This window comes from Archocentrus centrarchus, chromosome 17 (genome assembly GCF_007364275.1).
Source record: "Archocentrus centrarchus isolate MPI-CPG fArcCen1 chromosome 17, fArcCen1, whole genome shotgun sequence".
Taxonomy (NCBI): Eukaryota; Metazoa; Chordata; class Actinopteri; order Cichliformes; family Cichlidae; genus Archocentrus; species Archocentrus centrarchus.
In genome coordinates, this window is record NC_044362.1 from 5365637 (window position 1) to 5387573 (window position 21937).

At 38.9% G+C, this 21937-nt stretch overlaps 1 protein-coding gene across 1 annotated transcript; it reads left to right on the plus strand.

The window, feature by feature from the left end:
- The first annotated feature begins 973 nt into the window (after positions 1-973).
- LOC115795444 (myosin-7-like) lies at positions 974-12842 on the plus strand. The gene is made up of 39 exons (XM_030751350.1): positions 974-1095; positions 1326-1362; positions 1758-1966; positions 2051-2194; positions 2283-2439; positions 2531-2558; positions 2643-2754; positions 2871-2963; positions 3146-3209; positions 3300-3398; positions 3484-3587; positions 3692-3830; positions 4681-4799; positions 4881-5030; positions 5272-5442; positions 5523-5832; positions 5972-6051; positions 6541-6746; positions 6831-6954; positions 7034-7170; positions 7356-7611; positions 7715-7957; positions 8045-8221; positions 8299-8444; positions 8534-8624; positions 8732-9121; positions 9220-9346; positions 9423-9541; positions 9619-9815; positions 9897-10080; positions 10152-10317; positions 10401-10525; positions 10661-10969; positions 11052-11255; positions 11339-11635; positions 11727-11831; positions 11936-12031; positions 12272-12406; positions 12744-12842. Exons 3-39 carry the CDS (start codon positions 1766-1768, stop codon positions 12762-12764), a joined length of 5826 nt encoding a protein of 1941 aa, XP_030607210.1. The 5' UTR covers positions 974-1095; positions 1326-1362; positions 1758-1765; the 3' UTR covers positions 12765-12842.
- Positions 12843-21937: the final 9095 nt, after the last annotated feature.

The following is a 21937-nucleotide window of genomic DNA, read 5'->3' on the forward strand; positions in this document are numbered from 1 at the left end:
TGAAGACGCCACAAACATAAGGCATAAATGTTGCAATAAATCATTCATATATGTTTACTTGTATAAGAACTTTGTAAAGTTAACTGAAGATAATTTCAGAACCATTTTACACATACACTTTAGTAAAGTAGAAGAGTTATAATATTGTCAGTATTACTTCTGTATTCAACTTACAGCCTTTTGATTCCCCTTTTTTCATGAAATATGAACTTGGTTGGACTGCAAAGCATCTGAGCACATCTAAAGAAAAGGAAACAATGCAGAGTGACCAGGGTGAGACTAAGGGTGTAGCTCTAAATGAGAACAGTGGTGAGTGATAATAAAGGGACCTCACAGCTGCGACCTTGGCCTTGTCTTGTCTCTCTGTAGACAACAGCTGCTCTTTATTCTCCCTCTTGAAATGTATTTCACACCCTATCACTTGACAGACTATTGTTGAACTCTGGATCTCAAGATGTTTAAAGTTACACAAGTCACAGCCTTCTTTATTCATATTTCATACTGATAGCAGAGTACAAGTCTGTGACATGGTGGCCCTACCTTCTAGTAACAAATATTACTGTGACCCCTTTGTTTTATTCAGAGACGTTCAACGCTAACAAAAGAAAGACTACCTGCTTAATTACTGCTCCTGTTATAAAAGCACAATATATAGCAGGTACTATAGATAGATAGATAGATAGATAGATAGATAGATAGATAGATAGATAGATAGATAGATAGATAGATAGATAGATAGATAGATAGATAGATAGATAGATAGATAGATAGATAGATAGATAGATAGATAGATAGATAGATAGATAGATAGATAGATAGATAGACAGCAGCCTGTTGCTGCTTCCCCACCTCCTCCTTCCTCTTTCTTTGTCATGTCCATGCTGGTGTATTAGTCTGTTGCTCACAAAGTGAGAGCAGCAAATAGCTGCTCTAGCCTCTACCCAATTTGGAGAATGCTTTCTGTGACAGACAATCTGGATGCCATTTCTTTGATATTCATTCCCATATTTGGCTGACTTACAACCTTTATTAATGGGGAGGTAGCCTGGTGTCAGCCACTGGATCAGTCATTTCTCTTAAGGTTGACAGTCAGAGGTAAGAGAACATCCGTTCAGGAGGAGAAAATTACAATTATTAAAATTATGGCGAAATGTCTCAGTTATATGTAGAGTTTCTGCTACATTTTGGAATAAATTAGTAATTTATTTAGGTGGCAGGACTGATTCTGTTACTGTGAACTTTACTGTCAAATTTGATTTGTCATAATTAAATTATGATGCTATTTATGACCTTTGGTTCCTTTTCTGTGTACTTCATATAAATAGCACAAATCCTAATTTCCGGTGGAGTAAAACGCCTGAGGTAAAATTCACATTACATTTATTTATTTTAACATAAATGTATTTTTGTGTTGATACATTTGTATGTCTGCAAAGAACGTGGATGTTTTGGGGATTCTGTCTGTTTGGGGTTGCTGGTTGTAAATCCCCAAACACCGATACACATCTATAGTTGTAGCCTCATGTAAAGAGCTGCTGCATGACACATTAATTTGAGTTTCTTCTGCATACTAACTGGAAATATTGCTTGATATACAAGACTATAAAAAGCTTTTTACAGAAATTCAAGTTGAACACTGGCAAATTATTATTTTACTATGTCTGCTACTAACCCTGTGTTACGTGTTTTTCTTGTGTGTTGCGTGAATTTTGGTGACAAATTCCTGCAAGGCCCTAAATACAGTTTTTTTTTTAAAGGGTCAAACATGGGGGATGCTGCTATGAAAGAGTTTGGGACGGCGGCTTCTTATCTGAGAAAGTCAGACAAGGAGCGTCTGGAGGCCCAGACTCGCCCGTTTGACATGAAGAAAGAGTGCTTCGTTCCTGACCCCGAGGTTGAGTACGTTAAAGCAACCATAACTAGTCGTGATGGTGACAAAGTCACTGTCAATACTGAGTTTGGGAAGGTATGCTCATTATATCAGTTTCATTCAAAAGTATTTCGATTTAAGTCTTGACCTTTGTGTAAGAGCTGCTACTTCGTTTTGCAGACTGTGACCGTGAAGGAGTGTGATGTGCACCCGCAGAACCCGCCAAAGTTTGATAAAATTGAAGACATGGCGATGTTCACCTTCCTCCATGAACCAGCTGTGCTGTTTAACCTCAAAGAGCGTTACGCAGCATGGATGATCTATGTGAGGCAAATAATTTGAAAGTTTTCTTTAGTGGTGCAACTTTTGAGCATCTCAAACAATAATTATCATCCCTCTCTTTACACGGCAGACCTACTCTGGGTTGTTCTGTGTGACTGTCAACCCCTACAAGTGGCTGCCAGTCTACAACCAGGAGGTGGTTGTTGCTTACAGAGGAAAGAAGAGGAGTGAAGCTCCTCCTCATATCTTCTCCATCTCTGATAATGCCTACCAGTACATGCTGGCAGGTACAAAAATCACTATTAGCTTTCATCTGGTTTGATAATTTGTTTGCACATCATCATTTTCTCTGATTTTCTGATAATCTTTTGCTGACAGACAGAGAAAACCAGTCAATCCTTATCACGTAAGTTACCTGGCCAACAAGAATCTTTTCAGCAGTTAAGGATCATACAGTTTCATACTAATTTATGTCTCTTTTTCTACTCAGCGGAGAATCTGGAGCTGGAAAGACCGTCAACACCAAGCGTGTCATTCAGTACTTTGCCAGCATTGCTGCTGTGCCCGGTGCTGGGAAGAAAGATCCAGCAGCAGAGAAGAAGGTTTGTCATACAAAATGCATTTCTAAACATTTCATAATAAAAGTTTCACTTGAGAAATACATTTTATGAATTTAGCCTTGCACTTAAAACGGTTTATTTGATTTTCACAATATCAGGGAACCCTGGAGGATCAAATCATCCAGGCTAACCCTGCTCTGGAGGCTTTTGGCAATGCCAAGACCATCAGGAATGACAACTCTTCCAGATTTGTGAGTGTCTTCTTCTTCTTTTGGCTGCTCGCTTCAGTGTTTGCCACAGGGGAGCTTACCCTGCCTTTCACCCTATCCCTAGCATCCTGTCACACCAACCCTCTGCATGACTGTGGGACGATACATAGAAATATCTAAGTTGAACTGGATCAACAAAACTAAAATATCTTTCTAACTCTCAGGGTAAATTCATTCGTATTCACTTTGACAACCGAGGAAAGCTGGCCTCTGCTGACATTGAAACTTGTAAGTAACTGTGTTTATGTGGCAAATCTGATGGTAGACTCACCTGTTAACTTATCTGCACATCACACAAACAACTGATTTCTCTCACAGACCTTCTGGAAAAGTCTCGTGTGACCTACCAGCTCAAAGCCGAGAGGGACTACCACATTTTCTACCAGATCCTGTCTCAGGCAAAGCCTGAACTCCTGGGTACGCTGTTAGCAACATTAAGATCTATCACTATATGTAATTAAAGCTAGACAATTTGTAATTTTATATTTTTCTACCTCCTTAGAGATGCTGCTCATCACCAACAACCCCTATGACTACGCCTTCATCTCCCAAGGAGAGACAACAGTGGCCTCCATCAATGATTCTGAAGAGCTGATGGCCACTGATGTGAGCTGAATCTTAGATACACTGCAGCAATTTTAGGCAAACAACTATTTATAAACAAACAAAAAAAAAAGATACCAATTTCTTTTTTTTTTTACTCCACTCAGGATGCATTTGATGTGCTGGGTTTCACTCAAGAAGAGAAGAACAGTATTTACAAGCTTACTGGTGCCATCATGCACCATGGCAACATGAAGTTTAAACAGAAGCAGAGAGAAGAACAGGCAGAGGCTGATGGCACTGAAGGTGAGAAATATAATTATGATATAAAATAAGGCAGCAACAAAATGAAGATTTGGACTCAAAGTCTGGACTTAAATCAGATTGAAATCCTTTGTAATGACCTTAAACAGGCCGTTAATGGTCAAAAACCCTCCAATATGGCTGAATTAAAATGTTCTGCAAAGAAGAGTAGACCAAACTTCCTCCACAATGATGTGAAAGACTCATTGCCAGTTATCACAAACACTTGATTGCAGGTAGATTTAGGGGGGGCAATTACTTTTTCACAGAGGGCCGGGTAGGTTTGGATAACTTTTTTCCTTAATAAATGAAATCACAATTGAAAAGCTGCATTTTGTATTTACTCTGGCTATTTTTGTCTGTGATTAAAATTTGTTTGGTGATTTGAAACATGTCAGTGTGACAAATATGACCTCTCCCCCAGGAATAAATCAGGAAGAGGTCAAATACTTTTTCACAGCACTGCACATGTATTTTATTATTAACAGTAGCATTAATCAGTGTAGAAAGGATTTAGCGAACAGTAGCTGTGTTGGAGGTTCTCGGTCCATGATTGGATTCCAGCCTCCAACTCCACTGTCCCGGTGAGATGTTGGACTTGGAATCTAACTGTGGGATATGAATTTGAATGATCATAAAAAAGAGAAGAGGACAGAAAGAGCTTGTTAGATGTAACTGATCTTTAATAAAATAAAAGTGAGAGAACTGTCTATTAGTAAAATGTGAATGGATGGTGTTATTTTTCTCAGAGTCTGGCAAACCATGCAAAAGAAAAAAAGAGAAGCTGACTGAGCTTGCTATTATTGGGTTATGTGCTATATGCAAGTAATGTATTATTGCTAATTTTTCTCAGATGCTGACAAAGTTGCATATCTAATGGGTCTAAATTCTGCTGACCTCATCAAAGGCCTCTGTCACCCAAGAGTCAAAGTAGGCAACGAGTGGGTCACCAAGGGACAAAATGTCGCCCAGGTAAAGAGTCAAAGGGAATCTTGAGTGTTTGATTGAACAAAAACAGAAAGGTTTGTTTTAGTCATGTATTTTCTTCCCAAGGTGTACTACGCTATTGGTGCACTGGCTAAGGCAGTGTATGAGAAAATGTTCCTGTGGATGGTATTGAGAATCAACCAGTCCCTGGACACCAAGCAGCCTCGGCAATATTTTATTGGCGTGCTTGACATTGCTGGATTTGAGATCTTTGATGTGAGTTTGAAAGCATTAAATACTTTTTATATGGTCACTTTTACTTTTTATATGGTCGCTTTTATATACTTTTTATATGGTCGCCAAATTACAACAAACAGTCGCCTTGAGGTGACTGTTTGTTGTGATTTGGCGCTATATAAATAAAATTGAATTGAATTGAAATGAAATGAATTGAATAGTCCTGGGTGTGACAGTACACTTTAAATCCTAATCACACTGTGGTCAATTTCACTTCCAGTTCAACACCTTTGAGCAGCTGTGCATCAACTTCACCAACGAAAAACTGCAACAGTTTTTCAACCACCACATGTTTGTACTGGAGCAGGAAGAGTACAAGAAAGAGGGCATTGAATGGGAGTTCATTGATTTTGGTATGGATCTCCAGGCCTGCATTGACCTCATTGAAAAGGTGAGACACTGGACTTTTACCTGTTCAGGGAAAATTAGTACAAATATGGTCCTAAAAACACTCAAATCTTGCCCCTACAGCCCATGGGTATCATGTCCATCCTTGAAGAGGAGTGCATGTTCCCCAAAGCCAGTGATACCACCTTTAAAGCTAAGCTCTATGACAACCACTTGGGGAAATCCAACAACTTCCAGAAGCCCAGAGTTGTCAAAGGAAAACCAGAGGCTCACTTTTCCCTGGTTCACTACGCTGGAACTGTTGATTATAATATCAACAACTGGTTGGTGAAGAACAAGGATCCTCTGAATGAGACTGTTGTTGCTCTTTTCCAGAAGTCTAACCTTAAGCTTTTAGCCTTACTTTTTGCCGGGTATGCTGGAGCTGATTCAGGTATATTGACATCCAATGGTAAAAATTACAAATCAATAACATTTTCAACAACAACAGCATTGTGATTAATATCTTTCTACAGATTCAAAGTGCCTCAAACATGTGTTGACAAAATTTGATTCTTTTTCTTTTTTTCTAGCTCAAGAATCTGGTGGGAAGGGCAAAGGTGGTAGCAAGAAGAAAGGTTCATCCTTCCAAACTGTATCAGCTTTGCACAGGGTAAGATATATTTTTTCACATTTTTAACCTTTTTACTACCACAGGTCACCGGTGACCCCTGTGGTAAAAGGGTTATTTTAGGACTGATCAATAGCCTGTCATCTGATTTGAAGTTACAGACACTGAAAATGACCAGACTAAAAAAAAGAGAGATGTATACAGACACAGGATGACTGATCTCTACATTATTCTGAACTGAAACTATAAAAACACATTCCTGGGGCATGTGAGAAACTAAATGTCATAAAAGGTTTAATATGGGGCGTTTAATTGGTGTCACATGTTACATATTTGCCTAACATGTGAAGAAGTGTAAAGTTTGCAACTGGTAGGGACCTTTGGGGTTGAAGCAGAAAGGTCAAAAATCTGCCATCTATTGTGGCAAACCCTTGTGAATAAGGGAACAGCTGAAAAACATATATACCCACTATAGTTGGTGTATAACACAGTGACAGCAATTTATAAAAGTCATATATAAAAAACTTTCAGGAGAACTTGAACAAGCTGATGACCAACTTGAGGTCGACTCACCCTCACTTTGTACGCTGCATCATCCCCAATGAGACCAAGACTCCTGGGGCCATGGAGAACCCTCTGGTGATGCACCAGCTGCGCTGTAACGGTGTGCTGGAAGGCATCAGGATCTGCAGAAAGGGCTTCCCCAACAGGATCCTCTACGGAGATTTCAAGCAGAGGTTTGTGTTTTCTTACAGCAAATGCAAATAAAAACTGTATTAAAAAAAGAAACAACTGTTTGATCTGTTGGGTTTCTGACAAAGATATCGTATCTTGAACCCTAACGCCATTCCGGAGGGACAGTTCATTGACAACAAGAAGGCTGCGGAAAAACTTCTGGGTTCTTTAGATATAGACCACAATCAGTATAAACTGGGACACACCAAGGTCAGTATTTATGTTGCTTACAGAATAGTTTAAACATCAAACAAACTGTTAATGACTATACTGTCTGTTGATTTAAAAGGTGTTCTTCAAAGCTGGGCTGCTGGGACAGTTAGAGGAGATGAGAGATGACAGATTAGCACTAATCATCACTGGCATCCAAGCACGATCAAGAGGCCTTCTGGCGAGAGTTGAATTCCAGAAGATTGTTGAACGCAGGTAACTGTCGTAAAAGGCGATATCGAAACACATTTGCCTCATGGAGTTTTAACATCTGTACAGTATAAAAAACATGCTCTCCTTTGATACTTTTGATAGGAAGGACATAGGACAAAATGCATTTTTAATGAAGGTTTAAAGGTGAGATTTGAGGGAGCGTTAAAATGATAATCTCTTCTTCACAGGGATGCTCTTCTTGTGATCCAGTGGAACATCCGTGCATTCATGGGGGTCAAAAATTGGCCCTGGATGAAGCTGTACTTCAAGATCAAACCTCTGCTGAAGTCAGCAGAGACTGAGAAAGAGATGGCCAACATGAAGGAAGAGTTTGCCAAACTTAAAGAGGCTTATGCAAAATCAGAAGCCCGCAGAAAGGAACTCGAGGAGAAAATGGTCACTCTTCTCCAAGAGAAGAATGACCTGCAGCTCCAAGTTCAGGCTGTATGTTAAAAATTGTTTCTTACAGCTTAATAACTAATATCAACATCACATTCTGTTTTATGTCTGCTAAAGCTATATGTCGTGCTGTTGTCTCCAAAAACAGGAGCAAGATAATCTTTGCGATGCTGAAGAAAGATGTGAAGGGCTGATCAAGAGCAAGATTCAGCTGGAGGCAAAAATCAAAGAGCTGACAGAAAGGCTGGAGGATGAGGAGGAGATGAATGCTGAAATGACTTCTAAGAAGAGGAAGCTGGAGGATGAGTGCTCCGAGCTGAAGAAAGACATTGATGACTTGGAGTTAACTCTAGCTAAAGTGGAGAAAGAGAAGCATGCCACTGAGAACAAGGTACAAAAACATTCTTAAATAAAATATTAACTGCCAGTAACTATGAAATTACTCTGTTGTTTAAATAAACCTCTATTTTGACCATAGGTAAAAAACCTGACTGAGGAGATGGCTGCTCTGGATGAAATCATTGCCAAGCTGACCAAGGAAAAGAAAGCCTTACAGGAAGCTCACCAGCAAACTCTGGATGACCTGCAGAGTGAGGAAGACAAAGTCAACACTCTGACCAAGGCCAAGACTAAGCTGGAGCAGCAAGTGGATGATGTAAGAACTTACAAACTTAATTTGACTTAAGAGCTTACAGTTTTTTAAATAATAATAATATTTATTATTGCCCACAGCTTGAGGGGTCTTTAGAGCAAGAAAAGAAAGTACGTATGGACCTTGAGAGAGCAAAGAGGAAGCTTGAAGGAGACCTCAAGTTAGCTCACGAAAGTATCATGGACCTGGAAAATGACAAGCAGCAACTCGAAGAAAGGCTGAAAAAGTAAGATGAGAAGGACATGTACACAATAAAACAATAAAAATGGATTTTTAATTGTGCTTTTGATCAAACATTGTATTTTATATCCAAAGGAAAGATTTTGAGATTAATCAGCTGAATGGTAAAGTTGAGGATGAACAGGCAATGAGTGCCCAGCTCCAGAAAAAACTGAAGGAGTTGCAGGTAATGATTCAAACACAGCCAGCGGTGAAAAAGCAAGTTAACATTTGAAAAACCACAATTTAAAGGAAGAAAATTTCATGTCAGGGTTTGTTTTGATTTTGGTCTAGGCCCGCATTGAGGAGCTGGAGGAAGAGCTTGAAGCAGAGCGAGCAGCCCGAGCCAAGGTGGAGAAGCAGAGAGCTGACCTGGCCAGAGAGCTGGAGGAGATCAGTGAGAGGCTGGAGGAGGCTGGAGGAGCAACAGCTGCTCAGATTGAGATGAACAAGAAGAGGGAGGCCGAGTTCCAGAAGCTGCGCAGAGACCTCGAAGAGTCCACTCTGCATCATGAAGCCACTACTGCCACACTCAGGAAGAAACAAGCTGACAGTGTTGCTGAGCTGGGAGAGCAGATTGACAACCTGCAGAGAGTCAAGCAGAAACTGGAGAAGGAGAAGAGTGAGCTCAAATTGGAGCTGGATGACGTGGTCTCCAATATGGAGCAAACTGTCAAGGCAAAGGCAAGTTACTTTTAAGTATGAGGTTTTGTTCTCGTTGCCACATTAAACATTCATTTTGTAATGATGTATGTGCCATTCCTGCTGCTTTCTGTTCACAGAACAACTTGGAGAAAATGTGCAGGTCTCTGGAAGACCAGATGAATGAATATAAAACAAAAGCAGAAGAGGGACAGCGCACCATCAATGACTTCACCATGCAGAGAGCAAAGCTTCAGACTGAGAATGGTATGCATTAGATTTGAACAGCATATTTTATTTGTGCCAATGTGCAGAACTAAATTTAAACTTATGCATAAATAAGGTGAATTTGCAAGACAGCTCGAGGAAAAAGATTCCCTGGTGTCTCAACTTACAAGAGGAAAACAGTCCTACACTCAGCAAATTGAAGACCTGAAAAGACAACTGGAGGAAGAAATCAAGGTAACAAAGATCAATGTGACCTCAGTAGGTAGAGACTATTGGTAAACCCAGTGCATAAAAATACGCTTTGATTTTAGGCCAAGAATGCATTGGCCCATGCAGTGCAGTCCTCTCGCCATGACTGTGACCTGCTCAGGGAGCAGTATGAGGAGGAGCAGGAGGCTAAAGGTGAACTGCAGCGCAGCATGTCCAAGGCCAACTCTGAGGTGGCTCAGTGGAGAACCAAGTATGAAACTGATGCCATCCAGAGGACTGAGGAACTGGAAGAGGCCAAGTAAGTCAAATCCATTTTCTCTCCAATAGCTCAGCAAAGGTTAAGAGCATCTAACCACAAATAAATTCCTTCATAACTTAGAAAGAAGCTGGCTCAGCGTCTGCAGGAGGCTGAGGAGGCTGTTGAAGCAGTAAATGCTAAATGCTCCTCTCTGGAGAAGACCAAACACAGACTGCAGAATGAGATTGAAGATCTCATGGTGGATGTAGAGAGGTCTAATGCTGCTGCTGCCGCTCTGGACAAGAAACAAAGAAACTTTGACAAGGTTTCAATTCAGTACCTCTTATTCAGTGAGGGTAAGGCAAAGCATTTATCTAACATGAAAACTGTTTGCAGGTCTTGGCAGAATGGAAACAAAAGTACGAGGAGTCTCAAACAGAGCTGGAGAGCTCTCAGAAGGAGGCCAGGTCTCTGAGCACTGAACTCTTCAAACTGAAGAACTCCTACGAAGAATCTCTTGAACATTTGGAGACCATGAAGAGAGAGAACAAGAACTTACAAGGTCAGTCAGTTATCCATGAGAAACCATACATGAAGCATTTGCTGTCATTCTGACTTTTTATGCTTTTACCTTTTGGTTCTTAGAGGAAATATCTGACCTCACTGAACAAATTAGTGAGGGTGGAAAAAGTATTCATGAGCTTGAGAAGATTCGAAAGCAGTTGGAACAAGAGAAGTCTGAGATACAGACAGCTCTGGAGGAAGCAGAGGTAAAAAGTGGACCTTTTTACATTTGAATGATTCTAGGTTCCATCCATCCATCCATCCATCTTCTTACACTTTTCTAATTCAGGGTCGTGGGGGTAGCTATATAGTACTCATATTTATTGTTTCATTTGTGACAGGCCACACTGGAGCATGAGGAAGGGAAGATTCTCAGAGCCCAGCTTGAGTTTAACCAGGTAAAGGCTGACATCGAGCGCAAGCTGGCTGAGAAAGATGAAGAAATGGAGCAAGCGAAGAGAAACCACCAGCGAATTGTGGATACTCTTCAGAGCTCTCTTGAGGCTGAGACTCGCAGCAGGAATGAGGCTCTACGTCTGAAAAAGAAGATGGAGGGAGACCTCAATGAGATGGAGATCCAGCTGAGCCAGGCCAACAGGCAGGCAGCTGAGGCCCAGAAACAGCTTAAGGCAGTCCATGCACATCTGAAGGTCAGATACAATTATTCTACTTCTTTAAAAACAAAAATAAAACAAAACACAATTTTAAATCCTTTGGCTTTCCATTTTCAAGGATACTCAACTTCATCTCGATGACTCTCTGCGAGCCAATGATGACCTTAAAGAGAATATCGCCATTGTTGAGAGACGCAACAACCTTCTTCAGGCTGAACTGGAGGAACTGAGGGCTGCTCTGGAGCAAACGGAGAGAAGTCGCAAACTTGCTGAGCAAGAGCTGCTGGATGTTAGTGAGAGGGTGCAGCTACTGCACTCACAGGTAAGATATTCCTGGCACCAGCTCTTTTATATCACTGACAATATATTGAGGAATTCAGCAAATCAAATTTTTCTTGTGACCAGAACACCAGCCTGATAAACCAGAAGAAGAAACTGGAGGCGGATACAGCCCAGCTTCAGACTGAAGTGGAGGAAGCAGTGCAGGAGTGCAGGAATGCAGAGGAAAAGGCCAAGAAGGCCATTACTGATGCTGCCATGATGGCAGAGGAGCTGAAGAAAGAGCAGGACACCAGCGCTCACCTGGAGCGCATGAAGAAGAACATGGAGCAAACCATCAAAGACCTGCAGCACCGCCTGGATGAAGCTGAGCAGATCGCCATGAAGGGAGGCAAGAAGCAGGTGCAGAAGCTCGAAGCCAGGGTGAGTCAAAATCATGTTATAGAAGTCAAATCAGTAGTCTGATCATCAAACAGGGACAATATTTAATAAATTAGACGTAATCCCTCAACAGATCAGAGAACTGGAAAGTGAAGTTGAAGTTGAACAAAGGAAGTCAAGTGATGCTGTCAAGGGAATACGGAAATATGAGAGACGGATCAAAGAGTTGACCTATCAGGTAAGTTTCAGCAACTTTAGAAAATGAGGGAAGAAACAGTATAACTTAAATTCATACTTACTGTACTTCTAGTTTTATAATTCTTTTGTCTTGTTTGTTTTCAGACAGAAGAGGATCGTAAGAATCTGACCCGTCTGCAAGACCTGGTGGACAAGTTGCAGCTAAAGGTGAAATCCTACAAGAAGGCTGCCGAGGAAGCTGTAAGTAGTCTTTATATTCAGAGACACACACAAAAGCATCATACCTGTTTAAACCCACAGCACTTGCAATCGCTCTTCACATACTCAATATAGTCACTCAAGACTTGATGAAATTTCATGAATGATGACTTGTTTTATTACATGACCTACATTATTAGAATATATATATTAGAAAATATAGAATAATACTAGAAAATATACACCAGGCCCTCATGAGGATACTGTGCTGCTGTTCCACAGGAAGAACAGGCCAACAGCAATCTTACCAAGTTCCGCAAACTTCAACATGAGCTCGATGAAGCTGAGGAGAGGGCTGACATTGCTGAGTCTCAGGTCAACAAGCTACGTGCCAAAAGCCGCGATACAGGGTCAAAGGTCAGTAACTATTTATTTTTTTAACTATTTATTTAACTATTTTAGGAATGAAGATTTTAGATTCAAATAATTATGCCCCTATCTGGGTGATATATAATGATTCAAACATAAAAATATTGGATTTCATAGTCAGCCAATATATTACTGTCAGAATCCACTGATGCAGTCCACTGTTTGCCTGTATTTGAAAAAAATATTTAAAGTAATTTTACAAATAAGTCTAAAATAGAATCTACAAAACAAGGTTTTCAGTGCTTCTAAACTAATATATAAAATTACAATTAACAAATATTTTATTATTTAATTCCTTCTTGTTTGTGTTTCCCTCTGTTTGCAGAAAGGACATGATGAGGAATGAAGCACATGGAATCTGTTTCTGAGGCACCTGATGTATCAGTAGTGGTGTCTCCCTATGCATGCACACTTGTTCAGTAGAATAAAATGAATCTATATCTGAAACTGTGCCTTGACTTTTTTCATAGCATATTACTGGCTGACCTATTAATTCATCTTACATGTATAACATGTTTGTTTTAATTTAAACTGTAAAAAATTATGTATACAACTACAACTTGAATATAAGATATAACACATACACATACAAGGATGTATGTCACTGTACATATATCGTTTTGTGTCAAGAAAATGTATCTACATGTGAAACTTGTTAGTAAAAAAGTGGAGGGGATATATATGATACAGTCTACATACAGCGACATGTTGAGAGACTCACATATTGATGTTTTTGAATAAGGTACAAAATATACATTATGACCCAGCTGCATCTTCCATATTCCAAGTTAATCAATAAACAATCATTAATTTATTCATAGTGAAAAAAGGTTGATCAGTATGTTAATGGTTATATGATTCCATCAAGGTTGCTCTGGGGGTCAAAACTGAGTGTGTGTGTGTGTGTGTGTGTGTGTGTGTGTGTGTGTGTGTGTGTGCGTGCGTGCGTGTGTTTCCCATGGTAGAGCATGATTTTACTCTATATTCATGGTGGCTGAGCTTTCCCACCTAATCAGCATCTGAAAATACATTTCATGTAGGGGGCGCTGTGAGGATGATGCCATATAGTAAGCTGGGTATCTCTCTCATCATCCATACAAAAAAGAGCTTAAAAATTTATAAGGTTGTGCTTGTTTTGTTTTTTTTTCATTTTTATGGTCCTAAAATGTCACATACAATAATAAAAACAATAATACAATAAACAATAACACAATTATATCATGGTCAAATACTAAAGCATAATCATCAGAGAAAACATACAGATGGAGGTCAGGCCTGATACTTGAAAAGTGCTCCTTCACTCAGACTTTCATCACGTCCTGTGCATCCAAACACCAGTTTAATAAATGTTAGCTCCCTGCACCTCTTGCCAGCAAAGGAAACGGCCAAGATACGTGAATGGATCTCGTGTACTGTAAATGCAGCTGTTGATTCTGATGATCTGACGACAGCTTTCGCCTTTTTTGATGGACTAATTGCTAAATCAGAAATCTGCCTTTCCATAGCCATTTTCACGAGTGATTGCATGCCTGTTTACGAGATGTTTGGTAGCTACATTATAGTCAGCAATACGACTCAACCTAAGAGTCACAATTTCCACTGAAATGGAAACAGTATCGGTCCCTGCCTGCACATGTCCTCCAAATGAAAATTTAATTTTTCAATTAAAAGGAGGGCCCCTACGATACAGCAGGAGGTGCTGCAGCACCCTCAGCACTCCTACTTTCTGCAGACTTCTAATCATGTAACTAATACTTTGTACTACTTATAAAAGGTTACTTATAATAAACAATCTGTAAATGACCTGTATGAGTCAAATAGCCACTGATATAGACAGCAGCTTGGCTTTTTATTCACTGTATAATTCAAACAATATTCAGTACCACATAATAAAGGCATCTTTATATGCACATATCTAATGTGGCATAGGTAACTGTCTGATTGGTGACCTTTTATAAACATCTAAACAGCAGTTCTCCAAAGAACGCACCACTTATAGTTACACACTCTTGCAGCGTGTCTCATTCCTCTGATCTGTCTCACAACGAAAGCTTGTGTGTTTTTGTTTTAAAGAAAAGCATGAAAGGGTAAAGAAATGTGACTAAATGCACCTCTAAAGGCTTTTAATTTAAACATGCAACATTATTAAGAAAGGTCACACAGAGGGTCAAGCTGGACTTTTACAAGAAAGTCCTGCTGCTTGGAAGCAAAGGATAAAGAAATGACGGGTTGCTCACGACTTTTTCCACAGTACGTGATCCAGTCATCATCAATGTAGAGGTTAATTTTTCTATTCACACACAGCCATATAATAATGACATCTCTATGTGCATCTGTCATATATCATTTTCTGATTCATATCTTATGTAGAACTCAGCAAAGCTTACCTGTCACAATGAGAGGCTCCTGCGAAAGGGTTCCTCTGATTTCTGCTGTTTCACGATGATTATTTTCCGTGTGGAAAATAAAGGAAAAACAGGAAAATGTGAGGTCGTTGTGGCCTGATGCGCTTCTACTTTCTTTCAAATAAGTGTTATTCAAACATACATTTCTACATAAAAGCCAACATACAATAGATTTACATCATTTCAATTCATTTGGCATGTAGAAAAATGTGGCTTTACAGCAGATATTAATCTGTTAAACTTACATATGAAGATTACACTTGTCTAACACCAACAATGTCTCAACAAGACAGGTAAAGATGTAAAAAGATCTAATGAAAAATGTACATGGTATATATATTTATATTAATTTACTGTAGACTAAATAATAAATACATTACACAGATATGATGCAGTTCAACCATACCTTATGCACTGATAATCTGTTCAACAGAAAACTGAGTCTTCATCAGCAGACATATTTTTTAATGTATGGACGTCTTCCAGATCTGACTGCAAAGACACCAAGCACTCACTCCTTCACTGTCTAAAGGGAGGCAAGGAGAAAGGGCAATACAAAAGAAGGACATATGGAGGCAGGGACCATTACTCAACACCTCCTCAAGTGACCCTCAGTAAATATCAAGCATTCTAACTATAGCACCCTCATCTGAAACTGCAGCTGGCTCAGACTTCAAACTTAAGAGACAAGGTGCCTCACACCTTCCCTTGTACATGTGATTGAAGAAGTCAGAGATACAAGGATCATGGACAGCTGGGAATGGGACCTTTGACGGAGGACTGACTGCTCCACTGAAGCCTGGAATAGATTTGAGCTAAGTAAAGGCTGATGCATTGTTAACATTGTTACCTCAGTTTTCTACTGTATATCCTTTGTATGGACTATAATCAATAGAAGTTCCTGTAGTAGATCAGGCTAAGCAACAATCACTATTAAAGTACTGGTATGTCAGAGACTGCCTGGTGTGGACATCTATTAATTCAGTTCAATCCAGTTTTATTTATATAGCACCAAACCACAACAGTCATCTAAAGGCACTTAAGGTAGAGTGCCTACAATAATACAAAATCACTACAAGTGTTAAAAAAAAAAAAAAAAAGTAACAAGCAGTGTTTTGGGGGATTACCTCTCTGGCCTGATTACAAACTTTTAATTTAAAAAACCCATTTAAAGTAAAAATTAGGCACAACAATAATCGTGCTTGTTTATTTCATGGCTGGTTGACATGTACACATTCAGCCATCATCACACTTCACAGGTCATTTAAGTCAGTTCTAGGCTTCTATTAGTACTAGGTATGTCATGTACATGTGCTGGAACAATCCCCTGTTCAGTCATTCCTTTTGAGACCTATGCATTATTGCTGCCACATCCATAAATATTAATATGCATGTTCAGTATACACAAAATGTGTGCAGTAAATCTGACACATCTGCAGTTTTTATCTGTGTTTCCTGATTTAATAATCAACAATACACAGTGGAAGGAAATTATTGCTATTTTTTTTAACTAGTTCTGGTTCATTGTGTTATGCAAAAGTGTGGTTTAAATCTTTTTTCTAGTTATGGACATTTTGTAATCAAGTGCGTGCACCTGTTGTTTTAGAGTGCTGCGTGTGGAAGTGAGAGATCTTTCATTCACAGTGTAATCCTGGGTGAAACAATCCTGGAGTTCCAACACTGGATACATGGCTCTTATCACTGCAATGTTCTTGCCTCCAAATGCACATTTGACAGCCCAGTCAGTGTGACAAACCTGACATGTCACACTGACATGTCAGGTTTGTCTGACATGTCAGTGTGAATATGGAATATAAACCTTGTTAGATCCAGTACAGTTACCATCATATCTGGGTGGTCTACTTCAGGCACGTCCTCTCATGATTTCTGGCATTTAGTTGTTAAATGGAATTATTATATTACTTACTACTAATCTCAGGCTGTTCAAATGTCTTTTAAGTAACTTAACCATTGTTAGCATCTAGATTAGGTTTTAGTCCTGCACAAAACTCTTGACCTATCCCTCATTTTCTTTATTTCATTTTGCTACCAAGGAGCAAAATATTTAAAATGGTCTTGAGCAATAATCCTCCAGGTCTTCTGAAGGTCTTTTTTTTTCATTTTACAGTGGCTGCTTTTTCTTATTTTCAGTCCTTTTGTGAAATTGGCCGTTATGTGTAGTTGGGTTGGTATCTTTTTATCGTGAGTGATTCATAAGTTCGTGTAAAGTGGCTTAACAAACAAAAACAAAAGATTTTTGAATTGTATCTTTGGGTACTTTGTTACTAGCAAGGTGAATCCCAGCTGAAAACTTAGAATACAGTACCAGTCAAAAGTTTGGACATGAAAGTGTGTCCCAACTTTTGACTGATACTGTATTTTGTCATGATTTGCAGTGTGTCCTTAAAAAAATATGAGGAATTTGAACAAGTGGAGGAAGCAGAAAAACTATCTACAGCAGATGAACAGTATCTGAAAGTCATGTCCTGAAGAATTTCTAAAGACTACTTATTTCTAAAATCTACTTAAAGAAATTACAAGAAAGCCTTTACAAATTCTGTTTTTGCCTTAAATACTGTATATCCATGAATATTTGCACATTTCAATAAATCGCTGCACCTGCTTCCCGCTTCTAATTAAGTATAAAGTGAAGTGTAAATGAAGGGTGATTCAAGACTTCTGCACAGTACTGTAGGATCAGGGATCAAATACTCTAAGTGGCTGAGTCCATTGCCAGCATCTATGCTTGAGCATGGTGTATTATGTATTAACTGTACATGTTGGATATCTACTGAGTTTCTGCAGAGGTAACAGTTTCAACTGTTAACTTCAAGTTCATGGAGTAAGCTGTCAGTATAGTCAAAATACAGCTACAACCTGATTGTATCACAACTGTCTAACAAGCATGAACTACAGTATACACTGTTGTCATTCCCCAGTTCAAATAGCTGCGCAGTATATTACTGTCTGTAATGATCACCTGTTGCAAGCTTCTCTGTATGCTCCTCTGCTGTGCGTCAGAAACAGTCCCCAAACTTTCCACTAAATCATCGCCACAGTGAAGGCAGCCAGCAGGAATTTCACAGGTTATCTTTGTGCCCAAGGATACGATGCCATGCCAGCAGGCAAGGACAAGTGGAGAAGCAAGGGGACAACTGACTTCTGGAACTGTACCAACAAGATTTAAACATGTGGTGGAGTAACACAAACGTGATATTTCTTTGTTTGCAGCTACATTGTGTTTAGTCCTGGCCTCGACATAAGCTATTTTTAGTTAATCTTATCATAAATTTTTTATTTTATTTCATATGTATGGTGAACAGTCACCACTGTTAAACCCACACCTAACTTTAATTGTCTCAGTGGCTTGTCTAAAGTTCCACAATATAAAACTGATTTTACTAATCAAAGTGGCCAACTTATAGACATAACTGAAATGTGTATGTGAGTATGAATTGCTGACATTCAAAAACAGACTCAAAACCTTTTCATCCACAGAGGGCTACGCTGAACAACTCAATTCAGTTTTAGTTATTTAGTGACAAATCACAACAGTCACCTCAAGGTGCTTTACTGTATATTGTAAGATAAAGACCAAACAATAATTACCAGAGGTAGTCAAAAGTACAAACATTCTGTACTTCAGCAGAAGTACAAATACTTGTGTTAAAAAATACTTGAAGTACTGAAGTTGAAGTTCAACTTCTTCAAGCAAGTGTACTCAAGTGTAAAAGTACAGGCTCTGAAATGTACTCAAAATAAAAGGAGGTCTTTGGAGGACGTTTCTACCAGCTATTTTTGTGCAAAGCTAACTGAGCTTCGTGCTATATTAATGTAATAATAAAACAATATTATTACATGAGAATACAAACTTTATTTCAATCTAAATTCCAATTCTAATGATTGCACTCAGCTTGAACACTGTTATGTAGAACATGAGCAGAGAAAATGAAAGATTTCTTAAAAAAAAAAAAAGAAAAAAAAGCCGCTGTATTTGCTGTGATCTACATTGTACAGGGTGACTCTGCCTCATCACCTAAACAGAAAATGAGTACACTCAGGGGTTAGAGTGGGATTCGGCAGGTGGGGGGACCCTAAGATCGGTTGTAGTGGCTCCACATGGGGAAAAGAATCACTCACAATAATTTCTAATGTGAGCTCCAGTAAATCTTCTGTGTGTAGACTGTGATCAGCTGCTGCTGCTCTGAGGTTTACTGCTCTTTGTGGATTTACACAGTTGAATTCAACAAGATGCAACCCAATATTTCACGAGCTGTATTAGCTGATTTCCACCCCTTACACTGACAGTATACTTTTTATACTGTCGTTATACTGACAGTATACAGTACAGGCTGTATGAACATAGAATTCAGTGAATGAATCAAAGCATCATCAGTTTATATTGAAACTCATCTTTGCTACACTGATGTAACCAAACTCTGACCATGAACACCACAGCCATGTGCACCACTCCAACACAGAGCGTTGCTGTAAATTCACTAAAGCTAACATGTTTTTCCTGCGCTAAAGTATTTTTATGCAACCTTTGAATAACACAAAGTTAGTGTACCTCAGTTTGTTTTGTAGGATGTTTCACAACATGAAAAACATAACTTCACATCATATACAGAACCAATGTCTGAATTTGTTTATCAGCTGTCCCTGAGCAGTCCTTACCTTTCATTCTAACCTCTCCTCTTCCTCTCCTGTGCTCTCTCTTACATCTGTCTCCATCTCTGAGTCAACTTCGCTCTCACTCTTTTCTCTTCCTGGAAATACAGCAGCTGTTCCTTTAGCTAGTAGATAAAATGTGTACCAAACTGCAGACACTTTGTGTGTTTACTGATATTTGTTGAGCTGTTTAGAAACGTTGCATTTGAAATTACCTGCACCACCTTACTCTCTTTATTTCCGCTCCTCTTCTGTAGCGCTAGCTAAGATGCTAAAGTACTGCGACCACAACTTACAGACCAAAAACGTTGTTCTGATCATTTAACCCCTGAGTACAGCTCTATAAATGATACATAAATTTTATTGTTTCATGTCTTTGTATAAAATAAGCCCCAGAGATGAATAAGCCAAAAACAATTTCCCTGTGTTACTGTTCCCTCCATTTAGGCTCAAATCGTTTGATATTTGATGCCAGTGACCGGAAATGAAACCTTCCCTCAGATGTTAAACCTAAAGTCTGTCCTGCAAATGTAAGGAGTAGAAATTACAGATATGTGTGTAAAAATGTAGGGAGTAAAAAGTAAAAAAACTGTCAGAAAAATAAATACTCAAGTAAAGTACAGAGACCTGAAAATTCTACTTAATATAGTAAGTACAGTAGAGTAGTATATGTACCTTGTCACTTCCCAGCTCTGAAAGAAAGTGTGCAAACACGTAAATCAAATTACACATGACATTACAACATGTTAGTGGATTATTTTGGACGTGTTAATTGATGGCAGATTAAAGTAGTAAACTAATTAGAAACAACTAACTATAAATTATTTTATCTTATTGTATTGTAAAAAAGGCTACATTATGTCATGTAGTTTGTCCAGTCTGTTTAAACACATTTATCCCCTGTGAGTGTGAACTGTTCTGATTTTTGAGAAGTCTTATGTGTTTTTATACACTTTGTGGTTTGTTCATGAGAAAAATAGTGCAAATGTGATTCATTTCCATATTTATTATTGTTGTAATACATGGTTACAGTAAAAAATACCCCCCAGTAGAGAGGCAGGAATCGGGGGGTGGACACGCGGGGAAGCTGGCGACAGGCTGGGACTCGAGCCTGCGCTGCCCGCACCGTAACGCGGCGTATTGATGTGGCCGCCGGCTTCTTCACTAAGCCGCCCGGGTGCCCGTATTAATTAAAAAAAAAAAAAAAAAATTTACATTTAAATTAATTATTTTTCTATTCTCAGTGTCAGTGGGATAACTTTATATACTCTTATCTCTTAGTGAGTGGACTATCCCCATGCAGCACGTCACACAGAGACTGTATACGAGGATAACAATGGGGAGAGAAGAGACAAAAACTTTGTGGCATGTTATGCATTTTTCCTAGTTTATTAAAGATTTCCATAATGAATTCACTGTGGAAACTAAGTGCAAAACAAATGACAAAACATAATATGCATAAAAACACTACAGTGCCTTATAATAAGAAGTATGTGATAAGACCTGTTGAAAAAATCCCTGGTATTTTAATGCCACCTGGCCTGTGTAGATGTGTTCATGTGTCCTAGTTTATTAGCAGATTCCTCCACATGCAGAAGAGAGAAATTCCTGTCAAACTGTGAATAAAGCATTTGTTTTAAATTTGAATATTTCATGTTTAAACTATTATGGGAGCGATGTATTTACTAAGCAAACACTCATTCACATGCGAGTGCACTGAATCATGCTACCAGTCTCATTCTGGCTTACCTGAAAGTCTTAAATAAATTTGTCATTAACATTACTTACAGTCTGAGTTATTATGGGATTACTGAAAACACAATGAAGACAATAATTAACTAGAAAGATTTATTCTGCACCATCAAAATATAACAATAAATTCATTTCCCTCTTTCTTGCATTAACGAACCCTTTCTATTGTTTCAAGCTGTTTGCCACTGCCAACACTTTTGGCAAGGGTCTGTACCACCGAAAGAGATGAACAACAGATAATCGTTTCATGTGAATGAAATGGAAGGCAGCATTTGGTAAATTCTCACAAAAGTTTCAGGAGCTTGAAAAAAAAAAAATTAAGTGGTGCCAGAAATGCAGCACCATTTAAGGGGAAATAAACAGGCTTTGCAATGGTATAAGATTTATTACAGCGAAGAAATAATCAACCAAACACAAATTTCCTTACTTTTATTGACTGATTTCCAGAGAATTTCCAGCAACAACCTCCTGATAGCAGTCAAGTGTTTTTATTTATTTATTTTAATTTGGATGTATTAGCCACACTATCAAAAGCTGTGATTTTTTTTTTTTGTCTCAAAGTAGGTCTAAATACACATTTTACCCCATTTACTTCTATTCATTGAGGGCTATCCTGCAACAGCACCCTGCCGTATCTGCAGCTGAATTACACCAAAGGTCTGTACAGGTATGGCTGTCATAGATCAGCTAT

Bases quoted from the DNA above. Each gene is read 5' to 3' on its own strand.
- LOC115795444 (XM_030751350.1), top strand. From the start codon at position 1,766: ATGGGGGATGCTGCTATGAAAGAGTTTGGGACGGCGGCTTCTTATCTG. The intron at 3,210-3,299 runs GTAAGTAACTGT...TTTCTCTCACAG, and splicing joins CTCTGCTGACATTGAAACTT to ACCTTCTGGAAAAGTCTCGT. The intron at 3,831-4,680 runs GTGAGAAATATA...AATTTTTCTCAG, and splicing joins AGAGGCTGATGGCACTGAAG to ATGCTGACAAAGTTGCATAT.